Here is a 15011-nt window from a genome sequence, read left to right on the forward strand (position 1 = left end):
GCTTCTCTTAAATTTACAGAAGTGGCCTCAGATTCTCTATGGAACTAGGGAATACTGGCTCTGCAGACGGGCTTTTAGTTTGCTCTCCAGACGAACCCAGTTTGAACTCTATCCACTTTGAAGTTAACATCACTAAATGAATTACAGCAATGCTTAATCTTTAAAGTATGCCATATCCCAAACTTTCAATTAAAACTGTAGAGAACTTCTGATTATAACAACTCAGGGTTTAAAAACTGACCTGAACTGATTGCCTCACAGGTATGAGAGAATCGAAATCCCAATCCATATTGTACCTCATGTCACTATCGGGAAAGTGTGCCTTGAATCAGCAGTAGAGCTGCCCAAGATCCTGTGCCAGGAGGAGCAGGATGCGTATAGGAGGATCCACAGGTAGAGACCCTCTTCACTCCTCTTCTCTACTTCTCAGGACCTAGTCTCTCTTTTCTTCTTCTGTCCTTTTATCTTTAGCAGCTCAACTCTTGAGGCCCCTTTCTTTTTGCCTCTCTGGGAAGCTTTCTAGCAGTCTCCAATCATAATGTTTCTCACGTTGTATGATAATTTCTTCAACATTTGTTTTTCTCCTGCTACTTTGGATCTTTCAAGGGCAAGGATGCTTTCTTTTTTGGTTGAGAAAAGAGGATAATCCACAACATCTTAATCCTGTTGCCAAGCACTAGGTCTTGCCCAATAAATGTGTACTAAGTCAGAGCTTTGGTGAGAGACAGCAATTTCAAAATTATCACTTTGAATTATCTTTGAATAAAATCACATCCCCCAAATCATCAAGAAGTTGATATTGGGGATTTAAATACTACATATTCATCTAATACAGTTGGCAACGGTGTGATGCAGTTTATGGTTGGTATAGTCCATGACCATTTTGCTTTCCCTTCAGTGCTGCTTTGCCACTAACCTAAACTATTTTATTCTTTAGCCTTACACATCTGGACTCAGTAACCAAGATCCATAATGGCTCAGGTAAGAATTGTTTCTTGAGTACTCAGCATTTTTTCTGAGTATTTCCCTGAAACACTCAGCTGACAGATGCAAATTTAGTTTAAGTGAGTGAAGTGATGGGTACAAGTTGTCTTCAGGCTTCCTTTCCCAAGGGTTTTCCTGATCCTGAGCCCAACATTTCTTGTGAACTCTGGGGATCCATGAATACTATAAATACAGCCTAGAGTAAGACAGGAGGAAAGACAGGAAAGAGCTTTATGATAGACCTACTCAGTGATATACTGGCACACATTTAACAACCAGATCTCAAGGAGCAGGGAGGACCCTGATTTGTTGTGTTTGACGGTTTCCATGGTGTAATGCCCCTGGCATGGCTGGTTTCAAGCAACTAACATGTCATCAACTAGCTTATAAACTTCTTGGAATTTTAATAGTTGGCTTTTGTGAGCTGGCATGAATTGGTTCCAGCATAACACTACCAGCCTGTCGTGGTGGGAACTGAAAGAGATGGATGGATACACAGATAGACAGATAAAAGGGAAGGCATGAGGGAGAAAATCTTTTGATGTCAATAAATATAAAAGTAATTTTTGTACAAGGCAAAGGAACAAAAAGCTGAATACAATATATATACTAATTCACTTGTCCCTAACATACACATTGCCCCAGCCACACTTTCTGTCTGAGTAACCCTGACTTCTGGGTCATTCTGTGCACTCTTCCCCAGTTACTTCCAAAGTCACCAGTGAGGAAGAAGGGGAGGCTTTTGAGTGTTATAGGCGGTTACTTTTCAAAGAAAAGGGAGAAATGGCTTGGTCTATCTGTCCCATAATTTTGGTCTCAGGATAAAACATGACAGAGTTAAAAGTTGGTAATATATGATATATAACCATATTCTAAAGCCATAGTAATTTAAAAAGTATAAATAATAGCTCAAAATAAACAAATAGATCAGTGGAACTGAACAGAGTCCAGAGATAGGCCTATGTATATATAAGAATTTATATTTAACAAAGATATTACTTTAAATAAATGAAAAAAGCATGAATTATTTACTAAATAGGATTGGGACAGTTCATTTCTTTCTTTGTTCATTCAGGAAACATTTGAGTGCTATTCTAGGCACTAAGGTACAGTGCTGAACAAAAGAGACAGTTTTAACCTTCATGGAGTTAACATTCTTTTATTTCCATTTGGGGGAAAATAGATCCCTACCTAATACCCTACACAAAAAATAAATTCCAGATATATTTAAACTTTTACTATTGTGGTACAACCACTTTAGAAAAGAGGTTGGCAATTATACTTGCCAAATGTCATACCAGTTCCTTTCCTAGGTATATACGTCAAAGAATTGAAAACAGCCGCTCAAACAAAAACTTGTACACAAATGTTTACAGCAGCATTATTCACAATAGCCAAAAGGTAGAAACAACACAAATGTGTATCAGTGGGTGAATGGATAAACTCTGATATATCCATATAATGGACTACAACTCATCAATAAAAAGAACAAACTACTGAAACATGAACAAAAAGGACGCGTCTCAAGAACATTATGCCAGGTGAAGGAAGCATCACACAAAAGGCTACATACTCCATTGTTCCAAATTCAAGAATAAGCAAAACTAATCTATGGTGTGGTAGCTGCCTGGGCCCAGGGGTGAAGGGGCATTTGATGCAAAGGGAACTGCGGAGGGGATTGTTTGAGGGTGGTGGAAATGGTATGTATCTTGACTAGCACTGGTTACATGGGATGTCTTAGTTCATTTTGTGTTGTTATGAAGGAATACCTGAGGCTGGGTAATTTATAAAGAAAAGAGGCTTATTTGGCTTTACAGTTTTGCAGACTGAACAAGAAGCATGGTGCTGGCACCTGCATTTGGTGAGGGCTTCAGGCTGCTTCCACTTGTGACAGAAGGCAAAGGGGAGCTTGTGTATGCAGACATCATGTGGCAACAGAGGAAACGAGAATGTTGGAGGGACCAGGCTCTTTTTAACAGCCAGTTCTTGTGGGAACTGACAGAGAAAGAACTCACCCCCATGACCCAAACGCCTCACATGAGGCCCTACCTCCAACATTGGGGGTCAAATTTTAACATGAGGTTTGGAGGGCCAAATATCCAAATTATAACATGGGGTATACATTTGTCAAAACTCATAGAACTGTATACTTTAAATTGGTTCATTTTACTGTCTGTAAATTACACCCCCAAAAGCTCATTTTATAAGTTAAAGAAATACGGGAGGAAAAAATATAAGAATTTTTTTCAGACTCTAGGAAGGTGATAGCCTAAGAATAATGTGAAACCCTGAACTCACAAAAGGAAAGATTGAGTAAATAAAAATTAAAGACTTTTATGGCCCCCTACAAAAATAAAAATGTTAATTATTATCTTTAAAAGAAGTATAGATTAAGATAAGATTATCAGTTTTTCACCTTTTCAAAGATTAAATTGAGAGACAATTAGGTGAGGATGTGAGGGAAGTGAACAGTCTCACTGTTCCTGGAGATATAATTTGGTACAATCTGGAAAATACTGGATAATTAGTTTTAAAGTGTACATGTACTTAGATTTTAAAGTCTTTAAAATAGCAAAAAACTGGACAGTGGTCATTTAAGTAACAGTCACATATTATGAGAGAGAAAAAGATACTTACATTAGATGGAATTTGTTTTAAAAGAGTACGTTAGAATCTTTGTCTCACCATGAAGCTGAACAGTCACAGTAAAGCATAAAAGATGGTAACTCCCTTACTCTTCATCCCTCTGTTCTTCATTTCAAAAGAGGAGCTCTCAGGTGTATTCAATTAATGTATATTTCTGCAATATACATAACAGTTTATATACCTACAGGGTGCTCTGGAAACGTAAGTTGCAGAAGGCAGACTTCTGGCCCATTAGGAGGTTATGGTGGTTTACAGCAAGGGAAGGTCTGAAAGGCTGGGGAAAGGAACCCTTTCGTGGCTCTTAGCCCTTTTGCCTAAGGGAGTAATAGAGCTGGCCGTCTTTCTGCCAGGCTTCCCTCTGGCTTATGGATTCAAGATGGCCTCAGAATGGGTATTTTCTATGCTCAGCTCTTCTGTTTTTCCCCTGGCTGGGCACAGAAAATAGTTTACCAGTCCTACTTATTACACTTTCTCTACTTCCTTCTCCAACCCCTTCTTTCTGTGCTCATGGTTGGGGGTCTGTTGGTGATAGAGTGGAAACATGCTAGTGGATGGTGCTTTTCCACAATTATTCTCATCTTTGTTTTTCCTATTGAAGTGTTTACCAAGAATCTGTGCAGTCAGATGTCGGCAATCAGCGGGCCTCTCCTACAGTGGTTGGAGGACAGACTGGAGCAAAACCAACAGCATTTGCAGGAATTACAACAAGAAAAGGAAGAGCTTATGCAAGAACTTTCTTCTCTAGAATAAATCAGCAGACAAAATGGGGTACAAAACTTCTTTTTCAGTTTGTGTACTAAACACAGTCTGAAAATGCACACAGCTCACATGCAGGCAGACAATAGAGTAGTTATTTTTCACATGCAATCAGCACAGGATGTCTTCTTGACAGTTTAATTAGAGTTCACTGAACCCTCCTACCTATAACTGACCAATAAGGAGCTTATGCAAGATGATTTAAGTAGAATATGGAAGTTATTTTTAAAAAGGCTATGGGTGGTACAATGGCAAGGAATATCTTAGAATAAAATGTCTGGGGAGTATATTTTAAACATTTATATTTCCCTTTCTTTTAACTTGGAAGTCTTTATTTTCATTTTCAAATACATTCACTCACTAGAGTATTTTATGTTTCAATTTTGTAGGTATGATGCTTATGTTGGACAAGCAAATAATAAATCCAGTGTGAGTGGAAGGAAGTACCCCACCTCTATGCCCTCATTGAGAGGACAGTGTCTTCCTTCTTGATTTCTAAAATATATGTTCTGAGATACCTATCAAACATTGAATCTCTGAGGGTGCCCTTTTTAGCCAAACATGAGTTCTAGCATATTTGACTCTGAAGTAAATTCCTATTGAGCAGATCCTATCTGCCTAGGAGTTTCCATTATAGTAAAATGTGTTTCTCCAGAAACATTTAGGATTGAGGATATAATAAAAATCATGCTTTAAAAAGTTTGGTTGCATTACTCTTATCATGTAAAAGCACAAATGATAAATGCGTCTGCAGAAAAGACATACTTTTCTGTGTGCTTGTTGCATACTGGAAACAAAGTATGCTTGTTGGATACTAGAAGTTAAGTGATAAAGGCTGTTTTTGGTTTTTGTTTCTCCCTCTCATTTTTCACATTTCAAAGTGTTGTCCAGAATCACCTGCATTAGAATCACTTGAAGGTCATACTCTATCTCTGGGGATAAAACCCAGAAATCTGCATGAACTACTTAGCTGATTCTGGGACATACTAACATTTGAAAACCACTAGCCTTGAGCATATGGAATGTATATACTATATTGTCCCTAATTTCCCACAGGCACTGTTCTTCTCTATTCTTCTTCTTTCCCTATAGGAAAGATGAAAATATCCAGTGTAAAGTTACTTAAGCTAAATCAATTTCGAAGAAGAAAAACTTGGAGGACTCATTTTACCTGACTTCAAGACTTACTATAAAGCTATAGTAATCAAGATAGATGGTATTGGCAGAGGAACAGACACATACGTCAATGGAACAGATGAGAGAACCCAGAAATAAACCCATATAAATATGCTCAGCTGATTTTGAAAAAGTGCAAAAGCAATTCAATGGAGGAAGAATAGCCTTTCTGACAAATTATGCTAGAGCAATTAGACACCCATGGCGAGGAGAAAAAAGAACCTCTACTTAAACCTCACATCTTATATAAAATTTAACTCAAAATGTATAACGGACTTAAATGTGATACATAAAACTATATAACTTTGAAAAAAGCCACAGGAGAAAAATCTTCAGGATCTTGGGCTAGGTGACAAGTTCTTGGACTTTGCCCCAAAAGCACATCCATAAAAGACAAAATCTGATATATTGGACTTCTTCAAAATTTAAAAACTTGTGATTTAAGAAGAGGAAAAGATAAGCTACAGATTGAGATGAATTTGCAAACCATATATCTGATCAATTTGGAATATATAAAGTGTACTAAAAACTCAACTGAAGTCAGGCATGGTAGCTCATGCTTGTAATCTCACCACTTTGGAAGGCCAAGATGGGAGGAGTGCTTGAGGTTAGGCGTTCCAGACCAGCCTGGGCAACATAGTGAGACTCTTGTCTCTACAAAAAGTTTTTTTAAAAAATTAACTGGGCACCATGACACACACCAGTAGTCCCAGCTACTAGGGAGGCAGGAGGATCACTTGAGCCCAGGAGTTTGAGGCTGCAGTGAGCTATGATCACACCACCACACTCCAACCTGTGTAACAGAGTGAGGCCTCATCTCAAAAAAAAAAAAAGCCACAAAACTCAACAATAAAAACAAACAGTCCAATTAGAAAATGGGCAAAAGACATGAATAGATGTTTCACTGAAGAGGACCTATGGATGGCAAGTAAGCATATGAAAAGCTGTTAAACTCCATAAGTCATCAGGGAATGCAAATTGAAACCACAGCGAGGCTATGACTTACTTATCTCAATGGCTAAAGAAAAAATAGTGAAAATACCAAATACTGATGAGGATACAAACTGGATATTTTATACATTGCTGACAGGAATGTAAAATGGTACAGCCACTCTGGGAAAGAGTTTATGAATTTCTTATCGAGTTAAGCATAATTTTTTAATCAAGTTAAACATAAGACCCAGCAGTTGTGCTCCTGGACATTCATTCCAGAGAAATGAAAACCTATATTGTACTTGTACTCAAATATTCATAGGAGCTTTATTTGTAATAGCCCCAAACTGGAAACAACCCAGATGTCCTACAACAGGTACATGGTTAAACAAACCATCCATAACTTGGAATACTACTCTGGAATGAAAAGGAACTAACTGTTGATACAAGAACCTGGTTGTACCTCAGGGGTATTATGGTGAACAAAAAAAGCCAGTCTCAAATGGTCACATACTGTATGATCGCATTTATATAACATTCTTGAGGTGACAAAATTATTGAAATGAAGAACAGATTAATGGTTGCCAGGGATAGGGACTGGAGGGGGTGTGGGGTATGTATGACTATAAAGGGATGAAGCAAGGAGTTCCTTTGTGCTGATGGAACAGTTCTATATGATTATGATGATTATGATGTTGATTATAACATTTGATTATGAGGTTAAGCACATGAATCTTTACCTGTGCTGAAGTTGTATGGACCTACATACACACAAATGAATGCATGTAAAATCTGGTGATACTGAATAAAGTCTGTAGTCTAGATAGCAGTATAATATTATTGTCAATGTCTTGGATATGAAGTTGTGCTATAGTTACAAAACCGTACCACTGGAGGAAACTGGGTAATGGATACATGGGACTCTGTACTATTTTTGCAACTTCCTATAAGTATATAATTATTGCAAAATGAAAAGTTGTAAGTTTTAAGTAAGGAACTGGGACGTATGGTACCTATTTTATGAAATAAGAAAAGGGTGCTAGAAAATTTGAGGGGAATAAAACGATTGGAATATTTTCACATGCCAACCTTTAGCACAAGTCCTTTTCCCTTTCTGAGATTAGAATAGTTGACCACCAAGGTTTCTTTTAGCTCAGTGTCCAGTCTTTAAAAGTGTTGAGCATCACAAGAAACAGTGGTGTGAACAGGATGTATCATTATTTTCCCAGCTGCACCAATCTGGCTTACCTTTACACAACCCTGTATCCCCTTATGAACACTAGATTCTCTATTCTCAATCACATCCAAGACTCTCATGGTAACTGTATATACTTGTTCTCTCTGTTTTCTTATCTCCTATAATTTCAACTCATTGCCTTGTGACCTCTGTCCACAGCGCTTCATTGAAACTACTCCTGCCAAAGTCACCAATGAGCTCCACACAGTGAAAGTCAATAGTTGCTTTGCCCATCCTTGATGAACCTCTCAGTATTGACACAGTTGGTCACTCCTCCTTGAAATCTACTTCCTTGGTTTCTCTTATTTTCTTCTCTGGCTATCCTTCCTGCTATCCTTTTCTTCTCTAGCTGTTCCTTCTCAAATTCATTCATAGACTTCTCTATCTTTGCATACCTATATGCAGTTGACACACAAATCTGTATCTGTCCACGCCTCTATCTGAACTCCAGACCTACATTTCCACCTCTCTATTGGACATTTTTTTTGAGACAGGGTCTCACTCTGTTGCCCAGGCTGGGGCGCAGTGGCATGATCATGGCTCACTGAAGCCTCGACCTCCTGACCTCAGCCTCCCAAGTAGCTGGGACTACAGGCACGCACCACCATGCCTGGCTTATTTTTTTGTATTTTTTTTGAAGAGGCAGGGTTCCACCATGTTGCCCAGGCTGGTGGCAAACTACTGGGCTCAAGCAGTCCACCTGCCTCGGCCTCCCAAAGTGCTAGGATTACAGGCGTGAGCCACCGTGCCTGGCCTCCACTTGGCTGTCTTAATGGCACATAAAAATGAATATATCTAAATCTGAAATCATGGTTTTCAATCTAAACTATATTCCCTTCCAACATTTCTTACCTCAGTGAATAGTGAATGTAACATCCATTTGCACAAACCAGAAACCAAATAGACATTCTTAACATCTCTCTCCATCACCTTCTAAACTATTTATATTGATAAAGTTATAGCAATTTGAAATTCTTTTTCTAGCCTAGTAATCTGAGTAATTTGTAGGATAAACATGTTGGGGGAGGGGCAGGTACATGGAGGTGTCAAAGTGCCTGATGGCTGAGGAAGCAGGCTGGGATTACTGCGTGGAGGTGTCAGAGTTTCCAGCTTTGTGGCTCCATGGTTGGGTGGAGGGGCAGGGGGAGAGATCCAGTGGAAGCCATGTTGTGCCAGTGCCCTCAGGGTGAGGAGGCAGCCAGCAGTGTGCTACATTAAGCAAATAACTAAGTTGATTGAGCGAAGAAGTAAATCTGTTGAGGAAAATGGGAGCTAGGTTTCTCAATGTCAGAGAAATTATTTGAAAACATGGAAAGGCCAGGCGCAGTGGCTCACGCCTGTAATCCCAGCACTTTGGGAGGCCGAGACGGGTGGATCACAAGGTCAGGAGATTGAGACCATCCTGGCTAACACGCTGAAACCCCATCTCTACTAAAAATACAAAAAAAAAAAAAAAGGTTAGCTGGGCATGGTGGCAGGCGCCTGTAGTCCCAGCTACTCGGGAGACTGAGGCAGGAGAATGGTGTGAACCCGGGAGGCAGAGCTTGCAGTGAGCGAAGATTGCGCCACTGCACTCCAGCCTGGACGGCAGAGCAAGACTCTGTCTCAAAAAAAACAAAACAAAATCATGGAAAGGAGGAAGGGTAAAATGAATCTCATGGTATTGGATTAAGATTGGAAAAGAGTTCATTAATATGAACTCTTGTTCAAAGGAAATATATATATATATATATATACACACACACACACACAGAAACCCTATATATATATATATCTCAGAGCTGAGAAAGGTATGTGTATATGTACATATCTGTCTCAGCTCCGTCCACCAAGAGGGACTAGAAGTGACACCCAGTGGTTATGAGCACAGCTAGCACCAAGATGCTGATTTCCAAACCCTCCACTAAAAATGGAATTGAATTGACAGTCCAGAAATAAGCCCACACATCTACAGTCAACTGATTTTCAACAAGGGTGCCAAGACTATGGGAGAGAATAGTCTTCAACAACTGGCGAATGGACAAGTGGATATCCACGTGCAAAATAATGAAGTTCGACCGAGACCCCACACGATAAATGAATATTAACTCCAAACGTATTGAAGACTTAAATTCAAGAGCTTAAACAATAAAAACTTTATAAGAAAACAGTAGTAAATCTTTACGATCTTGGTTTTTGCAATGGATTCTTAGATATGACACCAAAGTACAAGCAACAAATAAAAAATAGATAAATTGGAATTTATGGAAGTTAGAAAATTTTGTGCATCCAAAGACATCAAAAAGTGAAAACTCAGGACAATGGCAGAAAATATTTGCAAATCCTATGTATAAGAGTCTAGTATGCAAAATATATAAAGAACACTGAAAACAACAAAAACCAAACAGCACAATTCAAAAATGGGCAAAGGACCTAAATAGAAATTTTCCAAAGAAGACCTACAAATTGCGAAGAAGCACATGAAAAGATGCTTGACGTTACTAGTCACCAGAGAAATAAAAATCATGAGATATGACTTTATACTAACCAGAATAAAAATGTAAGAGAATAACAAGTGTTGGTGAGGCTGTGGAGAAATTGGAACTCTTGTACACTACAGGTAGGAATATAAAATGGTGTAGACAATTTGGAAAACTGGCTGATGGCTCCTCCAAAAGTTAAACACAGAATTACCATAAGACCTAGCAAGTGCATTTCTAGGTGTATATCCCACAGAACTGAAGACAGAAATTTAAACAAAAACTAGACAACCCAAATGTCTATCAACCAATGAATGGGTAAACAAAATGCAGTCTGTTCTTTAATGGAATATTATTTGGCCATAAAAAGGAATGAGGGGTAGGAGGGAGCAGGGATATGGGGTTGATGGCTAAGAGGGATGAGGTTTCTTTTTGAGGTGATGAAAATATTCTAAGTTGACTGCAGTGATGGTTGTACAGCTCTATGACTATACTAAAAGTCATTAAATTGTTCACTTTAAATGGGTGAATTGTGTATAAATTATGTCTCCATAAAACTGTTTATTTTTTTAAAAGACACACAAAAGAAGAAACTTTCCTGCAGCTCCAGCTGACCTTGCAGGCTGGCCTCTTCCGCTCTGCCCTGTGCTCCCTAAGCTCCCTGCGAAGGAGATAAAATGAGCTCCTGGTCTGCAACAGCTGTTGGTTATTGTAATGTCTGCTTTTGTTTAAAAAGAAAAAAAGACCCAACTCCTTATACAGTTTGAATTGTATATATTTGGGGATCTCTGAGTTTCCTGTATCTGGATGTCTAAATCTCTTACTAGACTTAGGAAGTTTTCAGCAAGATGACTGGATGATCATGTTTCAGCCTCTGTGAGACAAACGTTATAGCAGCAGATGGCACAAGACCCAGGAGCCTGAGGATGAACATCACTGGAATCCACACACTCATCAGATCTGTGCTTCCCAGGCAGCAGGCACCAGTTCCCCCTTTGCCTTCCACCATGATTGTAAGCCTCCTGAGGCCTTCATCAGATGCAGATGCTGATGCCATGTTTTCTGTACAGCCTGCAGAACTGTGAGCCATTTAAACCTCTTTATAAATTACCCACCCTCAGGTATTCCTTTATAGCAATGCAAAAATGGACTAATACACAATTTAGGAGCAAGGTGTAGGTAAGACAAGGAAAGGACTGGAAAAGGGTGAAGTGACTGCTGTAAGGACTGGTAACATCAATCACATGGCTGTGAAAGGAGGGCAACAGTCCTGACTGGTGGAGAGAGCACACTTTAAACTCTGTGAAGGCAGAGGAGGGGCCGCTAACATCTCAGCTACTTGTCTGCAGAGCCTCTGGACAATTTAGCCCAGACTGCCACCACCACTTTCAACTCAATGGCTGGCCAACAAATCTTAATCTAAGGACTCTCAGAAACTTCCCAGGAACTGCTGACTCAAGTAGTTAACAGCCTCCATTCAAAACGATAGAATGAGATTAACTTTCTGGAAACTAACAAAACTCTTTTGTACAAGAGCTTAATAGAATTGGACCCTGATCCCAACTCAACACAATGGCACTGCTGAGGTCACTACAACTTCTTACATGAATAAGAAGCTACCTATACTAGCTTGCCACACACAAACTGGTCTATTATCTCTAATGTACATGGTAATGGGACAATAACACATTACCCAGGACTTCCTGCTGGTCAGTCAAGGCAGGATATGTGCAACTGGCAGCATCCCTTACTGCACCTGGGTTAATGAAATATTTAACTGGCTTGGCTCCAGTTGGGGAGCCTAGCTGCAGTGTGTATCCTCCAAGTGGGCCTAATTAGAGACTCATTCTTGTATATGTTGCCCAAAACAATCAGAATGTATTTGGTTAAGGCCCCTATAAGCACAGTTAATTAGAGTAATTTGATGGGGTGGCCTATGCTCCTGAGAATTCTTAGCTAGCTATTTGAAAAGTGAGGGATGGAGCTGTAGAGAGTGGATCTGCCATGGTGCCCTTGTGACCTGGCATGCATATATCTATGCAAGCTAGGCTTGAATTGCAACTTATCTGAGTCTTGGCAGGATGTATCATGATCCTCCCAGAACACAAGAGGATGGGAGGGTGGTGAGGTGCTGTTTCAAGGCTATCTCTAACCTCCTAATCTCTCCTGGGAGGCTGTCACTGAGACAGACAGTTTCTCATCTGAGTACTATTGAGGTCTGAGGCTATCTGCTCTGCCCCACTCAGGGTATAGCTACAGAATATAAAACTGCTAGCTGCAGTCTAAAAGGGGCTCCTCAGCAAGGGAGTGTCCCATAACTGGTGCAGCAAACATGCAGGCCTTGTTTCAGAAGTCCTGTTTGGTGCAGGGAACAAGGACATGGGGAGCTGGCACCTTTGGCCCATCTTCCTCTCGCTGTCTATGTAGGTAATAAACTGAATCTTAAAAGGACATGTTATTACTTTAGAAGCCAAATCAATCACTCTTGGGCTTGGCCTTTTTTTGACAATGTGGTAGTTATGTACAAGAGTGTCTTTGTTTTTGAGAATTGTACACTGGAGTGTTTAGGACTGATGGAACATGTCTGCAACTTGGTCTCAAATGGTTAAGAAAAAGCCATATGATAATGGTGGTACACACATGCACGCATGCATGCTGCAGAAATGTGAAGTGTTATCAATTGAACAATCTGGATGAAGTGAACATGGGAGTTCTTTGTACTATTCCTCCAACTTTTTGGTAAGTTTATAACAAGTTACTTTTTAAAATCTACATATAATGTACAATATCTGAAAGGCTACATGAGAAAATGCTAATTAGCTCATAACCTCTGGTGACTGAGCTTAAGGCCAGGGGGGAGTCTTATTTTTCACTTTGAACTCTTCTGTAAATTGTTTTTTGAATTTCTACAATGAGTATGTATTACTTTCTTAATACAAAATTAAAGTGTCCGATTTTTAAAATCACAAAAGTAATATAATAAAGGAAACTTGAAAAATGTGAAGAGAAACCTATAATTTCCTCAAAATAACTCATTTTTGGTAGTCCTTTTGGTTTTCTCTTATTTCTGTTATTCATTTCTAGTATTAATGCATCTTATAGTTTTGCATGTGGATTTCTTCATTTAACATAATTCTAAAAATTTAATATGTTGTATAGGTTTCATAATTTATAATTTTAGATAGTAGCTTACTCTCCTACTGCCACCAGATTCACTAAACAACAACAACAGCAAGGGAGTCCCATAACTGGTGCAGCAAACATGCAGGCCTTGTTTCAGCTTACTCTCCTATCTGGTGGCATGATTTAATGATTCACTAAATAACAACAACAGCAAACCCTGGGGAGAGGGACATCTGATTTCCAGAGCCACCACATTATAACATCAAAATGTCCAGTTTTAAACAAAAAAGTATGAGGCATGCAAGGAAACAAAGTACGGCCCACTGAAACGAAAAAAAAAGTTTATAAAAACTGTCCCAGACAAAGCCCAGGTCTTGGACTTACTAGACAATGTAAATCAACAGTTGTAAATATGCTCAAAGAACAAAAGGAAACCATGAATAAACAATTAAATCAGGAAAATGATATCTCGCCAAATAGAGATAACAAAGATAAAATTTTTAAAAGGAACAAAATAGAAATTTAGGAGCTAAAAACTATAATAACTGAAATGAATAATTCATGAGAGAGACTTAACAGCAGATTTGAGCAGGCAGAAGAAAGAATCAGTAAACTTGAAGATAGGTCAATTATCAGAGACCCAAGTATCAAAAAGAAAAAAGAATGAAGAAAAACAAACAGATCCTCAGAGACCTGTGGGACACCATCAGGCATAACAATGCACCCACAATGGGAGTTCTAGCTAAAGAAAGAAGGGGCATAAAGAAGTAATGGCCAAAAACTCCCCAGATTTGATGAAATCTATGAATCTACATATTCAAGAAACTCTTAAGTATTTTGAGAGGGATAAACCCACACCTAGACACTTCATAGTCAAAATGTCTAAAGCCAATGACAGAATCTTGGAAGCAGCAAGAGAAATGACTTATCACATACAACTGAACGTCAATAATATTGACAGCCAAATTGTTGTCAGAAATCATAGAGGCCAGAAGGCAGTGGGATGACATATTCAAAGTGCTGAAAGAAAAAGTGTCAGTGAAGAATTATATGTCCAGCAAAATTATCCTACAAAAATGAAGTAAAATAATGACATCCCCTTACCAGTGGATCTGTTGGATTGAATTAAAAAAAAGAAAAAATAATGACATTCCCAGAAAGAAAAACAAGAGACTGCCATTGCAGACCTATCTTAGAAGAAATACTAGGAGAGAGTTATTCAGGCTGAAATGAAAGGACAGTAGACTGTAACTCAGATTCACATAAATAAATATCATTGGTAAAGGTAACTACATAGATAAATATAAGACATGGTATGTTGTATTTTTGTGACGCTTTTTTCTTCTACTTAATTTAGAAGACAGCTGCATAAAGCAATAATTCTAGGATGTGTTGATGGGCCTATAATGTAAAAAATATATAATATGTATGACAATAATAGCCCAAAAGAGAGGAGAATAGAGCCATGTTGGAGCAAATTTTTTTTAATATGGTTGAAATTAAATTGGTATTCATTAAAACCAGATGATTTTAAGTTAAGATGTTAATTGTAATCACCAGGGCAACCACTAAGGAAATAATTCAAAAATATAGTAAAGAAACAAGAATTAAGATGGCATACTAGAAAATATGTAACACAAAAGAAGGCAGTAATGGAGAAATAGAAGATCAAAAGACACAGGCATATAGAAAACAAA

General features: G+C 38.6%; 2 protein-coding genes across 11 annotated transcripts in view; one reads left to right on the top strand and one right to left on the bottom strand.

Moving 5' to 3' along the window:
* Window positions 1-13582, top strand: part of BRCC3 (BRCA1/BRCA2-containing complex subunit 3) — a 48733-nt gene extending 35151 nt beyond the window's left edge. For 4 of the 10 annotated variants that reach the window (XM_008962325.6, XM_057301166.2, XM_057301167.2 and 1 more), the window contains 4 exons: window positions 262-393; window positions 938-981; window positions 4229-4398; window positions 5479-13582. In XM_008962325.6, the coding sequence (XP_008960573.1) occupies window positions 262-393; window positions 938-981; window positions 4229-4380 (328 nt within the window). In that variant the 3' untranslated portion in view covers window positions 4381-4398; window positions 5479-13582. Of the gene's footprint in view, window positions 1-261; window positions 394-937; window positions 982-4228 lie in introns of all 10 variants that reach the window. The other 6 variants (XM_008962326.4, XM_063601715.1, XM_008962328.5 and 3 more) reach the window with 3 other exon arrangements.
* MTCP1 (mature T cell proliferation 1) overlaps window positions 1-15011 on the bottom strand; it is a 74565-nt gene that overhangs the window by 42568 nt on the left and 16986 nt on the right. The gene's annotated exons all lie outside the window — the stretch shown is intronic.

Source organism: Pan paniscus, chromosome X (genome assembly GCF_029289425.2).
Source record: "Pan paniscus chromosome X, NHGRI_mPanPan1-v2.0_pri, whole genome shotgun sequence".
Classification (NCBI taxonomy): domain Eukaryota; kingdom Metazoa; phylum Chordata; class Mammalia; order Primates; family Hominidae; genus Pan; species Pan paniscus.